Raw genomic sequence first — 24,196 nt, forward strand, 5'->3', positions numbered from 1 at the left:
TGCCCTGGCCACAAATTCAGTGTTAGTGGTTTAGTCAAATATAGACTTTCCTCTGTTGCTTTTCATTGCCAAGGACTTAGTAATGGTGGCAGCTTGTGCAGTTGTTTTTGCAGAGTGTGGAGAGCCAAATATCCTTAAACATGAACATAGGAAGTAGCCCTATACTGAGTCAGACCACTGGTTTATCTCAGTTAGAACTGTCTAGCCTGACAGTAGAAAGCTTTAATATTGGATTATTTTTAAGGGAGATGCCTGGGACTGAACCTAGGCCCTTTGACATGCAAAGCAAATGCTCTGTCACTGAGCCACAGTGCCTTCTCATCCTGGACTAGTCGAGGGATGGCAGTTGCTAGCTTTGCCCTGTTCAAACACATGGCTGTTCAAGTGGCCAGCACTGGCTAGTTCAGCAACATGAACAGGACCAGTGCTAGCAAGTCGATGGGGTAGGCCACTGTCTAGAATGGCATCTGGCCATAGGGCACCCTGCAGGGTAGGAGCACTCACACCTGCCACCTCTGCTCTGGGCTGCGCTGCTTTTTCCAGCTGCACTCCTAATTTCCACCTCCCCGCCTGCCTGCCTGGCTGCTAGGAGCAGAGGTGGCAGCACCTGGCGGGTGGGGTCAGGATGGAAGTGGCAGCAATCGGGCATGCAAAGGGAGCAAGGAGTCTTTCCTCTGGGCAAGTTGACGGCCATGTCCAGAGCTGCCCACTGCCCGCTCCTGTCCCTCCCCCCTCCCCGCTTGCCACATGGATCTATCTTACAGGGTTGCTATCCTCCAGATGGGGCCTGGAGATCTCCCATTACAGCTGATCTCCAGCTGGCAGAGATCAGCTCCCCTGGAGAAAACAGCTGCTTTGAAGGACTGTACCATGCTGAGGCTTCTCACCTTCCTAAACCCCACCCTTTCCTGGATCCATCCCCAAAGTCTCCACATATTTTCCAACACAGTCCTAGACAGGACAGTAGAGTCAGGGAAGTGTCTTCCATTAGCAGAAATTATCTTGAAGCTCCAATGCCATGTTTTTATAGTCAGCAGTCATATTTTCCCTGTAGTGTTAGAAGAATCATGTGGGGATGTGGCTATGGCTTTGATGCAGCTCAGAGTTGGTTATCTGCACCTGTTTTTCTTGATGGAGATTGTGTGATGAAGCTGTCACAGACTGACTATCTGGAACATGAACACTCCAAAAGTTCTGCAGCAGGATTGTGGTTAATCTGCCAGACATACTGGAGCCTTCCCCGAAACAGACACAATGCCAGTGAAAGGGGGAGGGGCTCATTATATAACAGTCATATAAAAGTAAACTGGCTCTCCATTAAGATAGATCCAAGTGGGTAGCCGTGTTAGTCTGATCTGAAGCAATAGAACCAAGCTAGGGTCCAATGGCACCTTTAAGACCAACAAAGTTTTATTCAGAGTATAAGCTTCCATGTGTGTGCGTGCACACAAAAGCTCAAACCCTGAATAAAATTTTGTTGGTTTGAAAGATGCAATTGAAAATCTAACTTGGTTCTCCATTGGCAATGGTTCATTATAAGCAGCTGCATTAGACCCGTGATGAAAGAGCTGATAGTGTTATAACAAAAAGCTGGGTCTTAATTCATCTGCAGTGTCCTGCCCAGTGAAGGTTCCATAGTTAAGTCTCCATTGAACAAAAAGTGATATTTTTTTCAACATCTGCAGTATTTGCTCTGAGAACAATAGATTCTTTGCAAGTTCTCCTCAAGCCAAACCTTTGACATTGTATTTGTCTAACCTGTATGGCTAGGCTTTAAAGGTTTTAGTCTCCTGGCCCAATAAATGCCATTTGTCTGAAATGTTCTCCTCCCAAACAAATGTTTTTCAGGATATTATATTCTCTGGAGCTTTTGTGTTGTTGAAGAGAACTTTCAAAGGCACGTCTTTTCTACAGGAGTGACTATTTTCCACTTGGTTTGTGGTTTCATTTCAAAGTTTTTTGGAATCCAGAGGGTCTTATTTGTCTGGAAGGTTATTAACAACAGTAAAAACAAAATCTGAGAAAGGAACAAAAGGGAAAAAAAGAAGGGTTCACAAAAGGTACATCACATCAGGCTAATGGAACACACCTGTCAAATACTTGTTTTGATAAAAGGAAAACAATACATCCAATCTGTTTGGATTTTACTAAAATATTCAACCACCATGTAAGAAATCATCCTTCATTATTCAAAATGGAAGTGATGGGTTTCAAAACAGAGCCTGCATTTAGACATCATGAAGTTGCCTCGATTGGACTAATTTTGGTCACTATTTTCTAATGATATCTAATGGCTCTCCAGGGTCTCAGGATCACCTACTATGATCATTTTAGCAGTAGATGCTGGAGACTGAACATTGGAACTTCTGCATGCAACCCAGATGATCTATCGCTTGTATTTAGCATAACATCCAAATGGCTATCTTTGCCTAGTAGGAAAGCCACAAATCAGGTTTCTTAAGTACCACTGCATCCTAGTTTATGAATCTGAATGTGTCAATAGTCATTACCAGGGCTTTTTTTGAGCAGAAACATACAGGAACACAGTTCAGGCTGGCTTGGGGTCAGGGGGTGTGGCCTAATACGCATATAAGTTCATGCTGGGCTTTCTCTACAAAAAGCCCCATGTGAAACATTGATGATGTCAGAGGGTGTGGCCTAATATGCAGATTAGTTCTTGCTGGGCTTTTTCTACCAAAAAAGCCTTGGTCATTACAAATGGAGTCATCTCAGTGTTTAATTCCAGTTTGTTCAGCAGCACTCTCCCCAACATTGCATAATTGCTTTTGCAGAGCAACCAAAACACTGGGTCACACGCTCACTTGAAGCTACTTTGTTAGTTGCCACAATGACAACTTCACTGTCTACAGAAAGGAGTGGGATAAAGAACCCTTTCTGCAAACAGTGAAAGTCAATACAGGAAGATGTGAGGAAAGATGAGGTGGAGGAGAATGAAGGATTTATGCTCCATAACTAAAATCACCCACTACACTTTCAGTTAGAATAGGTTCAGAGAGCCCATTACCTGAGAGTTTTCTCTGCTTTCAAAACCTGAATTGTGCATTTTTCCTCTTGAATGTTTCCTTTAATTGAAAGGTCATTCAGTATACATATGGGGAGGGGACTGGTATAATAGTAGTATCCTTCCTCCCTGGTATGTAGAGTTGGATATATTTAAACGGTAGGTTTGCTCCCCACATTCCACAGAGAAGCAAAAATGCTTCTTCGAAGTGTCCCTCTTGCAGCCCTTTAGTGGAATGTCTCACTACTCTTTAGTGCTCACAGGTCCCAGGGTCATGCTTTAAGGTTGTTGTTCAGTTGCACAGTCAAGTCCAGCTCTTTGCAACCCCTTGGATCAAGTCACGCCAGGTCCTCCTGTCTTCCACCACATGCTTTAAGGACACTAGGACAATTCCACCAGATCTGCTTCCTCATCTGTGAAGTACATTCATAGCCTCTCAAATGAACCTGGCTTATTGACTAAGTGATCTATTAAATACATAGCACTTTACAGAGCAATATGAGCAAAACATCTGTTGCCTCATTGTGCCCTATAGTGCCCCACAGATAGGCACATTTAGTCCTGAGTTGTGTTGTATTCCTTAGCTTGCTTTAGGGTTGCCAGGTCCAATTCAAGAAATATCTGGGAATTTTGGGGGTGGAGCCAGGAGACATTGGGGGTGGAGTCAGGAGCAAGGTTGTGACAAGCATAATTGAACTCCAAAGGGAGTTCTGGCCATCACATTTAAAGGGACAGCACACCTTTTAAATGCCTTCAGTCCATTGGAAATAATGAAGGATAGGGGCACCCCTCTTTTGGGGCTCATAGAATTGGACCCCCATTCCAATCCTTTTGAAACTTAGAGGGTGTTTTGAGAAGTGGCAGCGGATACTATGCTGCAAATTCGGTGCCTCTACCTCAAAAAAGCCCCCCCCCCAGAGCCCCAGATACCCACAGCTCAATTCTCCATTATATCCTAAGGGAGTCGGTTTCCATAGGAAATAATGGAGTGCCCAGCAGACATTTCCCTTCTCCCTCCCCACTTCTAATGACTCTGAAGTGGGGGGGAGGGTCCCCAGACCAGGGGATCCCCTGCCCGCACCTGGATATTGGCAACCCTAGCCTGTTCCCTGTTGTTGTTTTTTGCCTTCTGGTACCTCAAAAAGAAGTCTCAGTTCCACCCTTTTTGACATAGCCTTTTTAGTGTATTAAGTAGCACTTCTAAGATCTAAATTTTGCAGTTTTACTTAGATATGCAACTTTTTCTTGGCTCTTTGTGCTTCTGCCTTGGTTCACCTCTGCTGTGTGCTGTGAAAAGAGCACTGGAGAGTTTTGTAAAATACCAGATGGACACGTTTGCTTTGTTTTTGTGGAGCTCAACTGCTCAGTGTCCTACATGAAACAAGCTTCATGCCAACAAGCTATCCTATGAAATTCAAGCTTAGCTTTTGGACTACTGTGGTTATTGAAATATCAGACTCCTTTCAAGGAGTTCAGCACAAAGAAAAATTAAAAACTATTGAACAGTGCCAAATTTTCTTGTACCTGGGTAAAACCCACAATATTATAGTGTATATAGCCAACGATACAACATCCTGAATCATTTTGGTTAAAATATAATATGGCCTAAGATATGGCTTATCCTAGCCATGTTCTTTGGCAAACTAAGGCTGCATTGGTTGAACCACTCAAAAATATATTAAAACCATCTGTGTCTGGTTACATTTCAACTTTATTTTCAATTACAAAATAATAATAGTGCTTGAGAAGAAAACTCAGTTAGTTTTTGCATCTACCAGAGGAATTCTGCAGCCCCATTAGTTCCTCATCAGGATGGCAGGAGAATTTCCAAACAAAAGTAATCTCAAAGATTTATAGGCTTGGTGGTAGTGTTGACACTTGGCTGACAGAGGCTCTTAGAAGGCCAAGGAGAAACAGACTGTGCTTCAGGTATGAATCAGGCTGGCTGCTGGTGGCAACTGTGCTTTGTATTGCAATGAATGATGGGAGCAGACGTTTTTCTTGACTTTCCCACTTACGAATAAATTTGAAGTCCTTTTGAAGTGTGATCGGCTGCTTGTGAGAATAAATTAAAACTGTAAGGAAATGGGACCTCTGTGTGTGTGTGCGTTTGACTTTGGCTTTCTCTGGGATCTAAGAATTAGCCAGCCCTACTTTAAATGTCAGTGCTTGACCTATTGTATGGATTCCTCATTCATAAAAGTTGATGTTAGAACAGAAAACAAAACTTTGGTGGTTTCCAAATAAATTAGATTTTAATAGATTTCAACAGGACAGATTTGACACACAGTTTTGTAAAATGCAAGTAATAGATGGGCACAATGTTTATATTCCACATCGTCTCACATGAATTAAGATTTTTAAAAATGTCATTCATGTGTATAAATTTTTGTTATGGTTAGAACACCATAGTACACTGCATGCTTCACTCTTGGTCACTTTGCAGCAGTGTTTTGTAGTCTTTATGCCTCATAGACTTGTTCATTGTCAGGTATGTTTTGCTTATGTAGTGTCTTGGTAAGAGATTACAAGAGATGGTTTGGTATACTTGAACATAGGGATTGAGAGAGCTGTCCTAAGCATCTGATTGAATGGGCTTAATTCTAGAAAAGTGTTTATTTAGGATTGCACTGATTGAAATATTGTGTCAGCCCATTGCCCCATCAAATCTAGTTGACTACTCTGATTGGCAGAGGTCTTTCCAAATTCCATTACTTAAGATCCTGGACATGTCTGGGTGTGACCCTGAAAAATATATTGCAATGATGCAGTTATTTAGTACAAAAGTATTAAAGTATTACGAGAATAATGATCGTTGGGAATTCTCAATGTTAATTGATGCACTTTTGACAATAGTTAAGACATTGGGTTGTATCCTGTCTAAAACTTCCATCTATGGAATTGTGACTTCCCCACCCATCCCCTCCCACTGCAACCTCAAATTGCCCCCCCCAGTTGCCACTCTTGGGGAATAACAGACTCTCAAGGGCAGCATGGGGGGGGAGGTGAAAGACTGATGCAGGATGGGAGAATCTGCAAAACTCCTCTCCTTTAGTGTGAATGGATTTTTTTGACAAAAGTAGGCTTGAAACTCAACACCAAAAAAACTAAAATCATGGCATCTGGCCTCATCACACCTTGGCAAATAAAAGGGGAAGACATGGAAGTATTGACAGACTTCACATTTCTAGGGTCCAAGATCACTGCAGATGGTGACTGTAGCCATGAAATTAAAAGACATTTGCTCCTTGGAAGGACAGCTATGGCGAACCTAGGCAGTAGAATAAAAAGTAGAGACATCACCCTACCAACAAAAGCCCGTATAGTCAAAACGATGGTATTCCCAGTAGTAATGTATGGCTGTGAGAGCTGGACCATAAGAAAGGCTGAGCACAGAAAAATAGATGCTTTTGAGCTGTGGTGCTGGAGAAGAATCCTGAGATTCCCTTGGACTGCAAGAAGATCAAATCAGTCAGTCCTAAGGGAAATCAATCCTGACTGTTCCCTGGAAGGTCAGATGCTGAAGCTAAAGCTCAAATACTTTGGCCACCAAATGAGAAGGAAACACTCACCGGAGAAGACCCTGATGCTGGGAAAGACAGAAGGAAAAAGAAGAAGGGGATGGCAAAAGATGAGATGGCTGGACAGCGTTACTGATGTAACTAACATGAATTTGAGCAGACTTTGGCGGATGGTGGAAGACAGGAGGGCCCGGCGTGACTTTGTCCAGGGGTCACAAAGAGTCAGACTTGATTGTGTGACGGAACAACGACACATTGTACTCCAAGTAAAACCTGCAATAGATTTATCCAAACCATTATGTATTTCAGTACAGCTACCAGAATTTTTAAAGCAGGATTTTAAAGCGCCAAATGAGCCTCCTTCCACATTTTAAGATATAGAAGAAAGCTCCTCCAACATATTTCGAGTGGTAATGGTGCCATCCTAAGCAGAGTCATACCATTCCAAGCCCATTGACTTAAGCCATTTTAGAAGGATGGTTTAGGACAGCACTGCAAACTATTTCCCCCCATCCGATCAGGATGAAATTTTAAAAAATTGCAGGACACATCCAAATGAGATATTGATATTTCCCTTGTACAGCAGGCCTAGAGGTATAAAATTCCTAGGTCATTTTTCCATTCAGGATGTATGGCTGCCTGAGGAAAGGGGTCTTCATTTAACCTCTTACACTTTAATAGGCCTCTATTAAAAGAACAGGACATTTTCCTCCATGCTGGTTGGCAACCATATGACACAGTGTAACACAAACTGTTTTGGTCTGACATTATGTTTGTTGGCCCCATATCTGGTATGTCATTCACCTTTGCTGTCCTGTTCTTATCTCTCGCCACTCCAGGGAAACAGAAATGAAAGAATAGCAAGGAGAAACTGAAGGGCAGAGTATATCCACAGCCATGGTACCACCATGAGGGGAAAATAAGTGGCTTATTCATACCTAAACACTGAAGGAAACTTCATTTGGTTCTTATCATGTGGCAGATGGAGGCAAGCCAACATTTCTCACCTTCAGTACAGGGATGGTGATAATATTGATCTATCTTATAGAAGTATTGTGAGAGAATATATGTGACCCTTGAAGTCCTTTCCAGCTCTACGCTTCTATGTGCTTTGAAGTCTCTATTGCACCATAGAAATGCCTGTTATTTATTACCCTGCTTTTTTCCCCAAATGGAGGCCCAAAGTGGTATATAGCACCTTTTCTCTTCTTTCATTTTATCTTCACAACAACCCTGTGAGGTAAATTAGGCTGAAAGAGAGAGAGTGACTGATCCAAAGTCAGCTGTTCACCCAAGATATGACTTCTAACAATTGTTCCACACTGGTAGCATCATCATAATCATATGTAAAATTTCTGCCCTCATGCATTTCTCCCAGGAAAGAAAAAGAGAATTTTCTCCTACAAATTACTGCAGATTTTTCCCCAATTTGGGTGGGTCCAGGCACTTCATTTCCATTATTGATTTGACAGACATTCTTCCAGTTTTGGAGTGAGTACATGCACAAGACCGAATTCTTGCTTTGCAATGGAAAAAAAAATCCACTTTCCAATAAAAATGGTATAAAATGGTTGGAGACTTTTTCAAGACAAATATTGTAAAGACATTTTTCATGGCTTGAATATTTCCCCTTGGACTGGGATTTGGCATTTCTAACAAGCTGTAAAATTAATACAAAGCAAAGAAAACAAGAGATCCCATTGCCCTTTTCCACTCTTGGACAGGATCATCAAAGTACAGTGCACTGAAATACTGTACATGGCACACATTCAGGAGCTAGATGCAAACGTCAAAATTGCTTTGCTTTTCTGAAGGAAGACCAGCCATAAAGCGGCATGAAAGCGAGGACTAAGAAAACACAGTGGGTGCTGCATCAAAGCAAGCAAAAAGCAGGCCAATCCCATGTTTTGCTAGTTTTAGAAAGAAGTGGGTAAGAAAGTATTTTGTGGCAGGATATCAGCCCATAAAACTGTGGGATCATAACAGACAATCACACACAAGAATAATATTAAATGGCTTTTATCTAGCAGCGTACTTAAGCATTTCAGGACTTCTTGATATATGCTGGATTTAGGAATGGAGTCCTATGGATCAAATATGGGTTGTGGTGTTTTCCTAGTGAAAGTTCTTGTATATTGAGGAAGAAACAATGAACAACAGCAACATTTGCTCTTCTGTTTGGGAATTGGTTCCTAAATACAGAATCTGTCATATATCTGAATATGGGGGAGAGAAGCAAATCTAAATGGAGAAAGGGGTCTCTGATAGCTAAAATTTGAGGACCAGTGGTATCGATTATGGTTGGCACTGATGTGGCTGCTGTAGTCCTCTGTGTTGGCAGGCAGGAAAACACCATCCTGTTATGCCATAAGACATATGGCATTGTGCTCATGTACTCATTCCTGGGATAGCTGAATGTGCTCAAGTATTCTCCATCCCGCACCTCATTGCTATATCCATCTATTACTCAGTAGCTTTATTTCATGTTTATTGCTGATGAATGTTGTTGGTACATTGGGACATGGTATTGCATTAATACAGTGCCTGGAATCAATGCATGGCACTGGCATTGTGTCAAAAGCTGTGATGCTGAGCCACTAAAATAGCCCTTTTCCTTGATGCTGATTTTACAGCAAGACTTTTTAGTACTGTGCTGTTTGTGAACTTCCTAAATCCATTTTAATTGCTAGGAGTAGCAGAAACACGAGGTAAGGAAATGAATTGTTCTAGGTGTGGAATATTATTCCTAAATGAAGAGAACTGTCCAGGGAGAAATACCACAATTAATGGGCTATTGTTGCACATGCAAAAGTCCATCCATGGTCCTATGTATAGGGTGGATAACAGAATGAATGGAGGCTGAACTGATATCTCAGTCTACTTACACATTCCTGACATAAATTAAACTGGTTCCACCCCAGCTGCAACACCCAAGCATTACATACATTTTCATATGAGTGCATTCAGCCTACAGTTTTCACTTGGCATTAGTGACTTTAACTGAACCCATAACTGGAAGCATCGGAGATGCAGCAGCTATAAAATTTATTACATGGCTATAAGTTCAGTCTTTATATGCTCATTCTCAAGGATGCTCTGTTAATCTCTGTTGGGCAGGGGAAATTATAACAGGCACTGTAAGTGCTGTGAGCAGTGCCAGCAGGAGAGACCAGGAGCTGTTGCTACTAAGTTGTAGAGTGTGTTGAGTGCCAATGTTTGTTTATTTGTGTATTTCATTCCATTTCTAGCCACCCTCCTCTGTCAGCAGGCTTAGGGTGGGTTACAGAAAGGAAGTCTGCTCTGAATAAAACAACATAAAATGGAAGTTAAAAGGTGGGCAGAGGAATCCTGAGCCATGCCAACACTATGGTGCCTGGCTATGGCACAGCAGCAGTGTTGGGGGATAGTTACATGGTGGCCAAAGAGGAGAAAAGGTTCCCCAACTTTTTTTTTTATCACTGCTGTCACAGCATCCATTGTGATTCCTCTGGACTGAAGTGATCCATTCCAACATTGTTGCCAGGCAGGAGCAGGGTGATAAAGAGAGCAGGTAGGACCAATGGGAGTCCCAAGTGGAAGAATCTCAGTGTCTGGGGGCCTGCTGATTGCCCCCATGGCTGCTGGGTTTGGGAGGCAGTGATGCCATGTCCGCTGTGGTGTGGTACCACCATGGTAGGCCCAGGGGAGGTATGGGGGTCAGGGACTTGGAGCCTTGTTTACCTGTTCATGCCCAGCTTCTCCCTGGGATCCTGGCAGAGGACCAGCTGAATCTATGTGGACCAAAAAGTGGGAAAGCTCAGCCACAAAGTGTAGACTTTGTTTTCCCCATGGTGAATTCCCTTCAGGTGCTTGCCCTGTGGTGCTAGGTGCCCTGTCTGTGTTGTGGCCACTACTGTGGTGCATCTACTCTCACACAAAATCTGCATGGCAGAGAACTGTCAAACAGCTTTCCATGACATGTACCCTATCTATGGAATTCTGGGGCATCTTTCTGAAACCATTTGTTGGGAGGGGCTGTGATTGGGTCCTGAGAGGAGGTGCAGCCAGAATTGGGGAGTAGTGTGCTGGTTGGATGCACAATTAGTCTGTACCCTGAGTTGCTTGGGGTCCTGTGGGCAAGGCTGCAAGTGTGTGTGGAGGAGTAGATGTGGAGTTAGAAAGTCTGTCAAGGGGCTACAACAACATTTTTGCTGGCACAACTTTACACCAGCTCAAGGGGGTGTTACCATGCTGAAAATGCTTTGGAGGCTACCTAACTGGTGACAAACCCAGGAATGTCTACAGCTATGCCTGTGGTGAGTTTCATACCTTTCTTCCACTGGTATGCCACTGTAGTCTTCTATTCCAGCATAAACTGCCCTTACTCTGGTGTAACTGATACTTTCATTGGTGCTGGGGGTCAGTCAGTTCCCTATACCGACCTGACCTCAGGATTTCTCTGTGAAGGTAGTGGCATATTTGAAATGATTGCCCAGATAAACCTTACTCCATTAAGCTGAAAATGCTTCTGTTGAAATGGTCAATTTTCCTTTCACATATCAAGATATTTCACTGGAATCATTCACATACTAGAAACATTGGCTCAGGAGTTAATCACCATCTTGCTGTTAGCTGTAGCTTTTGACAGGTAGCCTTAGTCAGCACTTCACAAAAACTGGAACAATCTGATTCAAACCAGACTAATTTATTTCCTGAGTAAAAAACACTGTAAATGTAAAACAGAATAGAAAAAGCATAAGGGAAACTTTGTGTTGAAGTTCCTCAAAAGTCTGCAAAGTATACCATGAGTTCTGGCTTACATGTTTCAATATCAGTATATCTAATTCTCAACATAGCCTTTTGTGTGGAGACTTAAATCCAGAGCTTAGATACATGAATAGACAAGACAGATCTTGCTACAAACCTGAGAAAAGCCTCAAGTTTGCAGAAAAATTTGAAATCTAAAAAGAAAAACAAAACAGCAACAAGACAAACATGGAGGATTAACTGCTTCCAAACTAATAGAACTTGCACCTATACCTTTAAGAAATTGATGCCTTCAGAAATTTCAGTAGCCATTGTGGTGGTTGCTAGGCAATTACAGTAATATTGCCAGCCTTCAAACCTTGCTTTCTCTCAGCAAAAATTGGAGGGAGGCTTTGTTCCAGGGCTATTTTGGCCTTCTAGTTCACTCACTCCCCTCTGTCTTAGCCGTCATTGGGCTATATGCAGTTTGCACAACCCAGGTGAAGCTATGGCTGTACTTCATGCCCATACAACTTGCTTGGGTTCAGCAGCAGCTTCCATATAACTTGTGCAACATGGCTGGGCCTGGCAGTGGGCACCACAAAATTTATCTGAGTAATTTGCTACTGCATGACTTTTACAATTTGTCCAAACTTTTCCCAAGCAGAGGTTGCCAGGGGAGAGGAAGGAGGGAGAGCCCAAGAGTCAGTGTCATATAATGTAGTAGTGAGAGTCTCAGGTTAGGAGCAGAGAGACCCAAGTTCAAATCCCCTCTCTGCAATGGAAGCATGCTGGGTGACCTTGGACCAGTCACTCCCTCAAACTAATTTAACTCACAGGGTTGTTGTGAGGATAAAATGAAGGAGAGGGAAATAATTTTAGCTGCTTTTGGTCCCTACTGAGGAGAAAGATGGAGTATAAATGAAGTAAATAAAAAGTAATTAAAGCTAAGATTTAAGGGGCAGATAAATGAAAGGTTGCTTGGTGAGTGTGAAGGAGAGAAGGAAGCAGGAAACGGAGAGAGGATATTGGGACTGCCAGGAGAATAGAAAGAGGAAATAGTATGAGGAAAAGGATACAGGGGAAATGAAGTAATTCTTGCAAGTCTTATTTTTACCTTTTATGAGTGAATTAATTCCAGTTTCCTTTCTTCCCTAGTTTTGTTTGCAGCAGTTTAGTAGCGATTTATGCAAACTGAAGAGAAACCAGAGTATGCTGAGTTTAGTAGCAGATTTTAAAGAATGTTTCAAATGGCTTCTGAGGGGAGGGAACAGTAGGGAAGACTGGGGAACCCTGCATGGACTTCACAAGGTCCTTGTCCTGGATCCACCATCTAATTTTAAATCTCTTGAACTGAGCAGGAATGTCAGTGTATAGGCCCCTAGTTTTTAAATAAATGGATTCAAAGTTAAACACAACTTAAAGCAGAAGATTTGCTTCAAACCATTAACTCTTCAGGTAGCAGCAATTCCTGCCACTTTTAATCCTTGTTGCTTAAGTACAAAGGCAGGTTTTGAAAAGCCTGTACACTATTATGCTAGATCTTAAGTTGAATCGCACGTTGTCTGGCAGGATATTATGGAAGGGTGTATAATGGAATTCAGAAGGCATTTAAACTTTAAATGAGCTCACTCACCAAGTCGTGCTGGGTGGTGGCACAGCTCTGAGTTATGCTGCCACCCTAAGAGTGCTGCTTTAAGAGTGAGTATATTACATGTGTTTTGGGAATGCTCATTGGTCATGTCATTTTGGAAACAAATTTCTGGCATCAATTAAGGAAATTATCAGTTATGAGTTACCTTTGGAATTTAAGTTTTCTGTTGGAGTATTTGAAAAATCATGTTCACTGATGTTGTAGAAGTAGGTTCAATCCTGATTACTGCAGCTAGAATGCATATTGAGAAGTTGTGGAAAACTAAAACTCCTGTAATCATTATGGAATAATGTGAAGAATATATGGATGATGGCAAGAAAAAGGAAATGGATAAACTTCAGTCTGATAGATTTGTGAGAAACTGGGTATTGTTCATTGATGGATGGAAAACAAATTTTTCCGATTCTGTCCAACCCAATCTATATATTTTTTTCTTTTATGACATGATAAAAAACAGTGGAATAATAACTGTGTATTATGCTAAGCTACTTCAAGAAAGAGCAGGAGGCATAAAAGTTTTAACTTGAAATTAAAGATACCAACAAGGCTTAGTGTGTCCTTCCATGGTGGCAAGCCTGTTCCTGATGGAAATCTGGAATCTACTGACTGAGGAATGCTGTTTTCAAATGTCAGGCTGAAACCTTCCTTGCCAAAATGCTTCAAGGACGCATGTCAACAGCACCATCCTTAGCAACCATACATTTTTAGGGTCTGTTGAAGTCAATAGGCTGAGAAGGGGTTAAGTCTGCTTAGAATTGCTCTGCAGGTTGTCATTGTGAGTAGCAGGCTAAGGTGCTTATTCATTAGCAGGTTCACTGGTCTTAGCATTGTCTGTCCATGGGAAAGCAACGGTCAGGTGAATGAGAATTTTGGTTCCTTATAATTAGTCCTTAATAGAATCCCATTGAAAATGTAGTGAAGCTTGTATAAACTTGTCCTGAAATATATGCCAGGACCATTAGATGGTGTACAACCAAACATCTTTAAACATTTCTACCCCTGATTTAAAAGTATAAATAGAACCTTTCCCACATTCATTTTAGAGCCAGTGACTGGGGACTAGAAATTAAAATCTGTTGCCCAAAGAAATTGCTATACCAGTTTTGGGCAAGATAACCTGCTGTAACAGCACTTCAGAATTTCCATTTTCACAGAACACCTGAAATGGATGTTTGCTGAAAAGAAACATTAATTTACCAGAAGAGTGCTTTCATTTTGGCTGATTTGTACCATGGACAACCTCATTTGACATATTTATTCTTGCTACACTGGTTCTTTCTTTCTTTCTTTCTTTCTTTCTTTCTTTCTTTCTTTCTTTCTTTCTTTCTTTCTTTCTTTCTTTCTTTCTTTCTTTCTTTCTTTCTTTCTTTCTTTCTTTCTTTCTTTCTTTCTTTCTTTCTTTCTTTCTCTCTTTCTCTCTTTCTTTCTTTCTCTCTTTCTCTCTTTCTCTCTTTCTTTCTTTCTTTCTTTCTTTCTTTCTTTCTTTCTTTCTTTCTTTCTTTCTTTGCAGGATATGGCTGTGCTGCTAGCACCAACTTGGCTATTGGTGATGGTTATAACCATTTACATTGGTCTACTAAGATCAACTCAAGCTGGTGCTTATTATGGGATCAAGCAGATGCCTCCCCAAGTCCCACAGTACCAAGCCCTTGGCCAACAAGGACAACAAGTACCTCACATGCCAGTGGGCAAAGATGGCATTCCACTGCAGCGCATGGGCAAGGAGGTACCACCACCCATGCCATATGGGAAAGAATATGTCCCTCAGTTTTTGAAAGAAATCCCACCACTACCTATGCTTGGCAAGGAGAGGATTTCAAAGAAACAGAAAGGTAATATTGGCAAGTGGTGCATCCTTCCTTCCCCCTCTCTCCTACTCCAGTACACATAAATCCTCCTAAAATATTTTACTAAAAACTAGATGAGCGTTGAATTGATTTCTTTTTTAAAAATGTGGACTTTGTTTTTTTATATATATATCAGACTGATAAAAGATCACATTTCTTTCTAACTGTGAGAAACTGTTTTCTCTTCCCTTCAGGACACTCTCTCCCTTTCAGATCCTTAATGGAAATTTTGTACTTCATAAATGTATTTGAATTTAATTAGCCAATCCATGGACTGGTTAATCAATTATTTTATATAGATCTACTTGAAAGACATACTGTAAAAACAAGAGGCTAATACTTTTTAATCACCAGATTTTATAAAGCCAAGACCAGTGATTGTCAAGATTAATGTAATAGATCCTAATGTAAAGAGTTCATATATCTTTACTAGGGAAGAATGCTTGATTTGATAGACAACAAATCAATAGAGAACTACATAGTTAAGTTCAAGCCATGCTCATCTACTGAGAACAACTTCATAGTGAACTGGAAATTCTATTCCTGAAAAATCTTAACATTTATTCATAGCTTGTTTTTCAAAAGCCAAGATGTTAAAAGTTTGTATAGAACCAGCATTTTGCACTATTGTTCTCAGAACAAAATAATGTCTCCAACCAGCCTCCCTATGTGTAATTTCTATGGGAGGCTGTCTGACTTTACCCATCCTGCTTTCATATCTGTTTGTAGGGAAGATGCGCAATAATAGCTCTCCCAGTGCCTTTACCACAAGTTGCTGGGCCATCTATGCAGTTTAGAGAAGGGAGTACAAATCCTTTTTATGACCTGTTCAACAGTGCCTTAAATTTGGGTGACTTTTTATAGATTTTGAAATACTTATAAACATACAGTGCAGGTCCACTCAGAGTCCTACTCAAGTCTACTCAATGGTGCTCACTCCCAGGATTACACTGTTAGATACATGAATTTTAAAGGAGACATTCTCCATATTAAGAATATGTTATAAAAATGTCATTAAACCTGTAGGAAACTGCAGTTTGTGATATGCAAAGTGAAATGAAGCTATTAAAATAGTTTGGCAGTGTTTTGGAATTATGTTGTTATTTAGCAACTCCAGTTGGCATTTTCTGCACTTCCAGCAAACCCAGTCAATATCTTGATCAATCTATTCTACTTGCAAGCACCTAAGTGATTTCAATGACATATCACACATTTCTCTCTCTTTCTCTCCTTCCTTTTTGAAACAGAAATCCCAATGGTTGGTTTGAGAGGTGAGCGTGGTCCTCCTGGGGAGCCTGGACCAAGAGGGCCTACTGGACCTCCAGGGATACCAGGACATGGCGTGCCAGGAGCCAAAGGAAAACCAGGTCCACAAGGATATCCAGGGATTGGAAAATCAGGAATGCCTGGAATGCCAGGAAAGCCAGGACCAATGGGGCCTTCTGGATCAAGAGGCGAGATGGGACCAAAAGGAGAGATTGGATCTATGGGTATTCCAGGACCCCAAGGTCCACCAGGACCCCATGGACTACCTGGAATAGGAAAACCAGGTGATCGGGGTTTGCCAGGGCAACCAGGACCAAAGGGTGAGCCCGGAATGAAAGGACAGCCTGGAATACAAGGTCCCGCTGGTCCAAAAGGAGATAAAGGCATTGGGATTCCAGGTCTGCCTGGGTTAAAAGGTCCACCCGGTTTGCCCGGTCCTCCAGGTCCTGTTGGACTTCCAGGAATAGGTAAGCCAGGATTGACTGGTTTTCCAGGCCCACAGGGACCTGCAGGAAAACCAGGGCTTCCAGGGAAGCCAGGACCTCAAGGGTTAACTGGACCCCCTGGAATTCAAGGTCCTCCTGGCCTTCCAGGTGCAGGAAAGCCAGGCCAAGATGGAATCCCTGGTCAACCAGGGTTTCCTGGTGGGAAAGGTGAGCAAGGTTTACCAGGTTTACCAGGACCTCCTGGAATACCTGGGGTTGGGAAACCAGGTTTCCCTGGACCTAAAGGTGACCGTGGCATGGGTGGTGTTCCAGGGCCACTTGGACCTAAGGGTGAAAAGGGGCACATGGGGCCACCTGGTATGGGTGGGCCACCAGGAGAACCGGGCCAACCAGGGTTGCCAGGCCTTATGGGTCCTCCAGGTGCTATGGGGTTCCCAGGCCCTAAAGGAGAATCTGGAGTTCTTGGACCTCCAGGGCCACTTGGTCCAAAAGGTGAACTTGGCTTACAGGGTTTCCCAGGGAAACCTGGCTTCCCTGGGGAAGTGGGACCTCCAGGTCTAAGAGGTTTACCAGGCCCAATGGGACCAAAAGGAGAAGCTGGTCACAAAGGCTTGCCTGGTCTGCCTGGTGCTCAGGGACCTATGGGGCCCAAAGGAGAACCTGGAATCCCAGGAGCTCAAGGACATAAAGGCCCTTCTGGAATCCCAGGCATAGCGGGACCAAGTGGCCCAATTGGACCTCCTGGACTTCCTGGGCCTAAAGGGGAACGAGGCATGCAAGGTCCCCCAGGCTTTCCAGGAATGGGGAAGCCTGGTATTGCAGGGGTACAGGGGCCACCTGGAAAACCTGGAATGATTGGTTTACCTGGCCAGCCTGGCCTCCAGGGACCTCCAGGACCTCCTGGTCCCCCTGGTCCCCCAGTAATAGTCCAACCCACACCACCAGCAATTGGACAATATTTGCCTGAGATGGGTCCAGGCATCGATGGAGTAAAGACTCCACATGGCTACATGGGGAAGAAAGGCAAAAATGGTGGTGCAGCTTATGAGATGCCAGCATTCACAGCTGAGCTCACCACTCCTTTCCCACGAGTTGGGGTGCCTGTGATGTTTGACAAGCTCCTCTATAATGGCAGGCAGAATTATAATCCACAGACTGGCATCTTCACCTGTGAAATCCCTGGGATTTACTACTTCGCCTACCACATTCACTGTAAAGGAGGGAATGTCTGGGTGGCTTTGTTCAAAAACAATGATCCATTGATGTACACCTACGATGAATACAAGAAAGGCTTCCTGGACCAAGCTTCAGGGAGTGCCGTCGTTCAGCTGATGCAGGGTGACAGAGTGTATATCCAGATGCCATCTGAACAAGCAGCAGGACTCTATGCTGGGCAATACGTCCATTCATCTTTTTCAGGATATTTGTTGTATCCCATGTAAACCAAACATTCAGTCAAAATGTTTCTTTCTCCCCCTCATGCTTCAAATCTATACCATTGAGAGATGCATTTAATGACTGTTTGGGACCATCGTGTACAATAAGTAAAATAAAATTACAGTTTTAAAAGTTATGTACAGCTTGTGATAAAAAGAAAAGGTGGTGATAAATCCAATGGGAAGCTGTTTACTGTATATAGAATGTTTTTGTATTTGCCTGCTCCGTTTCATTAAGGGTAACACCAGTAACACCATGTTAAGGTTCATGGCAGGTACTTATCTGTTCCCTCTACTGTTTGCTTTCCAGACAGATTTTTTAAAAGAAGCAAGAGAAGGTGCTACAGTACTGTTTTTCTAGAAATAATTTAAAAATGCAGACTTAGAAGTATCAACTATCTTGCAAGATAAAACAAATTTCTCCTTGCCAAAAGTCATTTTCTTTTCATGCAACATGTTGATAAAGAAGAACAGTAGAATAGTACTACAGTCGAAGGAGAACTCCCCCAAAGCTTTTTCCAACAAGCATTAGCTTGTCTTCCTAGCTTCTGGAATTTTTTTAAGTAGCCAGGTAGATGTATGGCAGCATAGAAAATCAACAATTTTTTTGATATCTTTATGCCAAAGTAATCTACAGTGCAATCCTAAATAGTGTTATACTGTTACACTGGACATAGTATAATGCAGTTTTGGATTGCACATTAAATCAGTTCTGTGAACGTAGTTAATAAATGTAGTCTAATTTGAAAGATGGTTGCTGTTGCCTCATAGATGGTCAGCCGATCTCTAGAAACAGTTACTGGGAACATTGATAAGAAATAACATTTGGATCAAATTATGGCCCAAACAAACATTAAATTGTGGACATGTTATAGCCACAGTTGTTTTAATTTATAGATTCCATTGATTTACTGGAGAGATACATGAATGGTAAGCTGCCACTGAGGTCAGTGGGGTACAAAAGTGCTTTACTTTGTCTGCATCATGTGCTGTCTCCGTGAGCGCCATTACTAGAAAGCTTGGACATCATTCTTCCGCCTCTTGAAAGAAATCATTTTCTGCTGGATTTAGAAGAAAGCACCAGTGGTTATTTGATATGCTCAAAACCAAAGCTGCTTATTCATCTAGTATCTTCTGTGTCCACATATAAAATGAATAAGATGGCTAATCTGTAATGGTGCATTTGCTTAATTTTTGTCTGCGTTGCCATGAAAATTAGCTGCATAAATCAACCTCATGCAGAGGGCTGATTTATCTATTAGGCACAGTAAGCACCTTGCCTAGGGCACACAATACTTTCTGGGGCCCATGAAAACGTTTTGATTTCTTTTAAAATCAGAAGAAGAAGAAAAATGAACTTTTAGGATCAAAGATCATTTTCTCGCACATTCAAAAAAAATGAAATGTTGAGGGCTCACAGAAATCCATTAAATTTTACCTTAAACAGAAAAAGATGAATAATTTAAAGTTATTATAATATTATAAGTTATTATAAAATTATAATAATTTTTATTATTATGGTGAGAGGGGCCCATGAAAGCAAATGTCTAGGGCCACGAATGTCATAAATCAGCCCTGCTCATACATAGCCTAAACCTATGCGTGCTTACTGAGAAGTCAGTCCCACTGAGTTCCATGAGACTTATTCCCAGGCAGGTGTGCATAGCAGTGTAGACTTATAGTGCAGTCCTGAGGTATGCCTTTCGAATCCATTGGATTTAGAATGGTGTAACTGTTTAGGATTGCACTGCTAGTGTAGCAACTGACTTCGAACACTTAGTATTTAAGTTTCATTCCTAGTTACATTTTTCTATGAGCATGTGTGGACTACAGATTATTCTATATGTGACAATTATGAAATACTACAGCCAAAATCCAACACGGTCAACTGTGTTTAAACCCATTGCTCTTAATCAGCAAGGATGCACACACCACAGTTGTGGCTGTGAAAACACAACTGTGTCCAACCAGTGACAACCTTGCAAATCAGCAATTTGGGAGAAAGCAGAGGAATTAAATTTACTTCTGTTTCCTCTTGCTAAATGGCTGATTGGCACTATCATCAGTGCTGTTACTATGGCTGTATGGCTATCCCAAAATAACAGGGAATGCTACTGGTAGTTTCTTAGGGCATCAGAATTCAAGAAGTACAGGGTTAAAGAGGAAGCCCTTAACAGGGAATGCAGGGCTCACTCCAAATCTTGCAAAAACAATGTGTGGAACAGGAATATTTCACTCTCATTATTTTCTCAAGGGCAATCCCTTCTTACGGAACACAGAGAAAGAATTATCATTGGAGAATCAATGGAGAAGGCAATATACCCACCTTCAATGCCCTCTCCTCATAAAATAAGATTAAACAGTGTTCAAGATAGCAGTGAGCTGGAGCCAGTCCTGAACATACACAGTACTTGTTTGCACAAAAGTTTTACAAGTAGTAATACCTGCACAAAATCCTGCTTCTATGTGTGTTTTCCGCCTAGTTAGACTGCAGTCAGCTGAATCAAGGGGTCGAAGCACATCCCACTGTTTGTTGGATTGTAGCCTATCTCCAACAATGGTGCTAATGACACAGGGGAAAAGGACTTACAAAGATTATTTTGAAATGAAAGTATGCTGCACATCACACTTTTTTTTTCTTAGTTTAAATACTGTTACAAGATCCAACACATTCTAAGTGTGGCTCCCATATTTAACTGAAACAAAGTCTCTTCAATGCAGCCTCAATATGGACTGAAACTTGCATTTCTTTTATTTAAATACAGAATTTAATGCAGTATAACATCTGCAGAAGACTGCAATGCCTGAGATATGGTGCTAGAAATCAAATATTTTATAGAGCATTGGGAGCAATGGGCCATTTTTATGAACCAGGGCTACCTTGGATCAGTTGCTAGGATATATATGACAGAGATGAAAAAAAATAGCAAATAATTTTGTATTTAATTTTTTGTACTGATTTTAAAAGAACTTATTAAATGTTTTTTTAAAATGTTTAAGCATATTTATTTTTTGTCATTTTATGAAAAACATCATCTGGGTAACCAAGGGTGTTTCATACAATTTCCTTCCACATTAGAAGAATGCCTCTGGTCAACCATTGGTAAAACTGCTATGATGTCACAGAATGGTCAGGGGTATTTTAACCCTTGATTAAGGGAAAGGTTTGGACATTGAATGTGACCATCACTACTTTGAAAGAAAACTGAAAAGAGTCTTGTGGCACCTTAAAGAATAAGGTTTATTGCAGAATGTGTTTTTTGTGGGCTAAAACCCTCTTTACCAAATGCAGTGATATCTAACAAGATAGGATTAAATCCACAAAAGCATGTGCTTTAATAACACTTAATTTTAAAATTGCAAGAAGGCTGTTTTTGCTGCAACAGAATAACATGGCTATCTCAGCTTCATTTGCTGTGAAAGAAGTAGTAGATTGAGCTGGGTGTGGTGCGGGAGACCAGAAGACTGTTACTCTGGGTTAAGAAAGTGCTCATACTAAACCTTCCCAGTGGTTCAAGTGAAATGATGCCACTTGGGCCCATTTCTTTGTCCACCATACTTTCTCACACAGTGGTCAACCAGTTACTCTGGAACGCCAACAACAAAGCATAGAGGCCAAGACTTTTCACTGATGTTGCTTCCCAGCACTGCTGTTCAGAAGTTTCTGGCCTCTGAATGCGGAGGCTCCATTCAGTCACCATGACTAAGTAGCCACTGCCTAGTAGACCAGTTTTCCATTAATCTCTCTGCCTGTGGCCATCTCTATATCATTTGGCAGCAAATTCCATATTTTAATCACTCATTGTGTAAAGAAGTATTTCCTTTCTGTCCATCTGTCCATCCTGAAGTCCACAGAGCATGTCTGATTCTTCTACATCCTGTTTGCACACAGAAAGTTCCACAGTGATGATGACTCATTCTCCACGGCAGCACTGGGTAGATGGAATTCAATCTTTGTTGCTTTGACTTTGAAACCATGAATAGAGCTTTTGTCAAACTCACCTTGACAAAGGGGGAAACTGTATATGTGTCATAGTTAACATCAATTACTATGTAAATGTCATTGACATCAATTGGCAACTCTTAAAATTTTGGGAGCACCTGTGGAAAATGTGCCAGAAGGCTCCTTACACAGCAGCATGTTTATTTGCTTTATTTATACACCACCTTTTCCTCACAGAGGGAGCCCAAAAAAGCTTACATCACTCTCCTCTCTTTCAATTGATTCTCACAACAACCCAGTAAAGTAGAATAGGTCGAGAGAGTTGCTGGCCCAAAACCACCCTGCAAGCTTCCAAGGCAGAGTGCAGATTCAAATCTGGGTATCCCTGATCTTACTCCAGTGCTCAAACTACTATACCATTAAAGGAGCTTTACCAGTAAATGACAGATTTTATTTATTACTTGAAACCCTGATTTTCTCCCGAGTGGGGACCCAAAGCAATTTACAGTGTCCGCTTCTCTTCCTGTTTATCCTTGCAATAACCCTGTGATATAGGCTAGGTGTGTAACTTGCCCAAAGTCACCCAGCAAGCCTCCACAGCAGAGGGGGGATTTCTGAATCCCAATCTGGCACTCTGTCCCCTACACTACACCAGTTCTCTGTATATAAACAGACAGAAGGATTTTAGCAGCAATGAATTTCCATTTTTTTTTAAAGATTGAGGAATATTGGTTATTTTTTTAAATTTTATTGCAAAAAAAAATCACACCTTCCTAGCTGCTTTCAATTATATTTCACTTTGGAGTGATAAAACAAGTTTACTTCTTAAATTGCAAAATTTAAAGGTATAGATTTATCAGCTGTCCAGCTAGCCTGATCCTGTGCCTTTAAGAGCAGCTGGTCATATATAAATTTAGTAAGGATACACAGTCACTTTGATCAATGAGAACAAAAGGTTTTTGCCAGCTAAGTGTACGTGTCAGACTGCTATTAAAAGCAAGGAAGCAAGGCCAGAAAAACTGAAGGCAACCCCTCAACTGGGGGTGGGGGGGAGAGAGATTTTAGCTAGACTTGCTTTTTTTAAACACGGCTACTTAGCTTTAATTTATTAAGGGGCAGATCCACCCTGTTAATTAGATCAATGTATCATTGTGAAGATTTTTTCAGTACCTTTTTAGTTTTAGCAACTCTTATCACCCCCACCAACCCCTCCTTGATCTCACTTTTATGTTATCATTAGTACAACAGAGAAATCCTCCCAGCAGCCTGGATGGACTTGGCAAGCATTTATAACCCTTACACAGAATTTTCCAGGCAAACTGCACCTTTTGTGGCGGAAAAGAGCAAAAATCCACTAGTACTTTAAAGAATAACAAAATTTGTGGCAGCATACGCTCACTTTTTCAGATACTTGGTAACTGAAGAAGTGAACAGTGACTCATTAAATACCCTGACACAAATTTTGCTAATCTTTAAGGTGATACTGGACTCTTGCTCTTTTCTACTGCATCTTTTGTATTAATGATTGCCATTTACAGATTATGACATGGCAGGTGTTGATTTTTAAAGACGACTAATGCTAGCAGTTGATCCAGGCAAACTGATAATAGTGAAATAATGTATATTTCCTTTTAGCTCCCATGTAACAGATAGCTTAAATTTTCACACTATTATTGATTGGCTTGTAGGTTTCATTCCAGTCTGGCTTTTTTTAAAAAAATAAAGAAAACAAAAAGGTGCTTGCACTTGGTTTTTGGGTTACTTTTGGGATGAATACTCACATGTGCTGGCCCTACATGTGATGCTAAGCAGCCTGTCCCCCATTTCAAATTAGCCACCGCCCATGAAGGTACTAATGTGCTTGGAGAGCAGGTAGCTGAGTGGGGCTGGCATTCCTTCTAAACACAAACATCATTTGCACTGTTCTCTTTTTCCCCTTTCACCTAAAGGCTGCCCACTTTCCCTTCTTTCGAGAAGAATAAAGGTGCATTTGATTCTAGCATCACCTTCTCTATTCCAGTCTGCAGGGCACTGTATATGCAAGGATGCAGATAAGAGGCCTGAACAATTCTGGAGAACTTGAAAGTTTGCATACACTTTTGTCTTCTTATGACTGGACCCAGTAAAAGGTATTACATGGCTTTTGTTTATGGATCTTTAACACTGTGTTGCCAAAACACATTAGCAGCTATGGGCAAGAGGGAAATGTCCTAAAAAGAGAGAAGGTGAAATGTCCTAGAAATCCTTGAATTTTGTATATACAGCAGCCTAAGACTGGGCAGCTGTCCCGTAGTAAGCCATTACTGGAAGGGCTGGAAAACAGCGTTTGCTCATAG

The 24,196-nt window shown here is 41.5% G+C and overlaps 1 protein-coding gene across 1 annotated transcript in view; it reads left to right on the forward strand.

The window, feature by feature from the left end:
* The window catches only part of COL8A1 (collagen type VIII alpha 1 chain), a 29,450-nt gene extending 11,396 nt beyond the window's left edge, over positions 1-18,054 (forward strand). The window contains exons 2-3 of the mRNA XM_060234604.1: positions 14,433-14,754; positions 16,017-18,054. Coding sequence (XP_060090587.1) covers positions 14,436-14,754; positions 16,017-17,923 — 2,226 coding nt within the window. The 5' untranslated portion in view covers positions 14,433-14,435 and the 3' untranslated portion in view covers positions 17,924-18,054. The remainder of the gene's footprint in view (positions 1-14,432; positions 14,755-16,016) is intronic.
* The last annotated feature ends 6,142 nt before the right edge of the window (positions 18,055-24,196 follow it).

Source organism: Heteronotia binoei, chromosome 3 (genome assembly GCF_032191835.1).
Source record: "Heteronotia binoei isolate CCM8104 ecotype False Entrance Well chromosome 3, APGP_CSIRO_Hbin_v1, whole genome shotgun sequence".
Classification (NCBI taxonomy): Eukaryota; Metazoa; Chordata; class Lepidosauria; order Squamata; family Gekkonidae; genus Heteronotia; species Heteronotia binoei.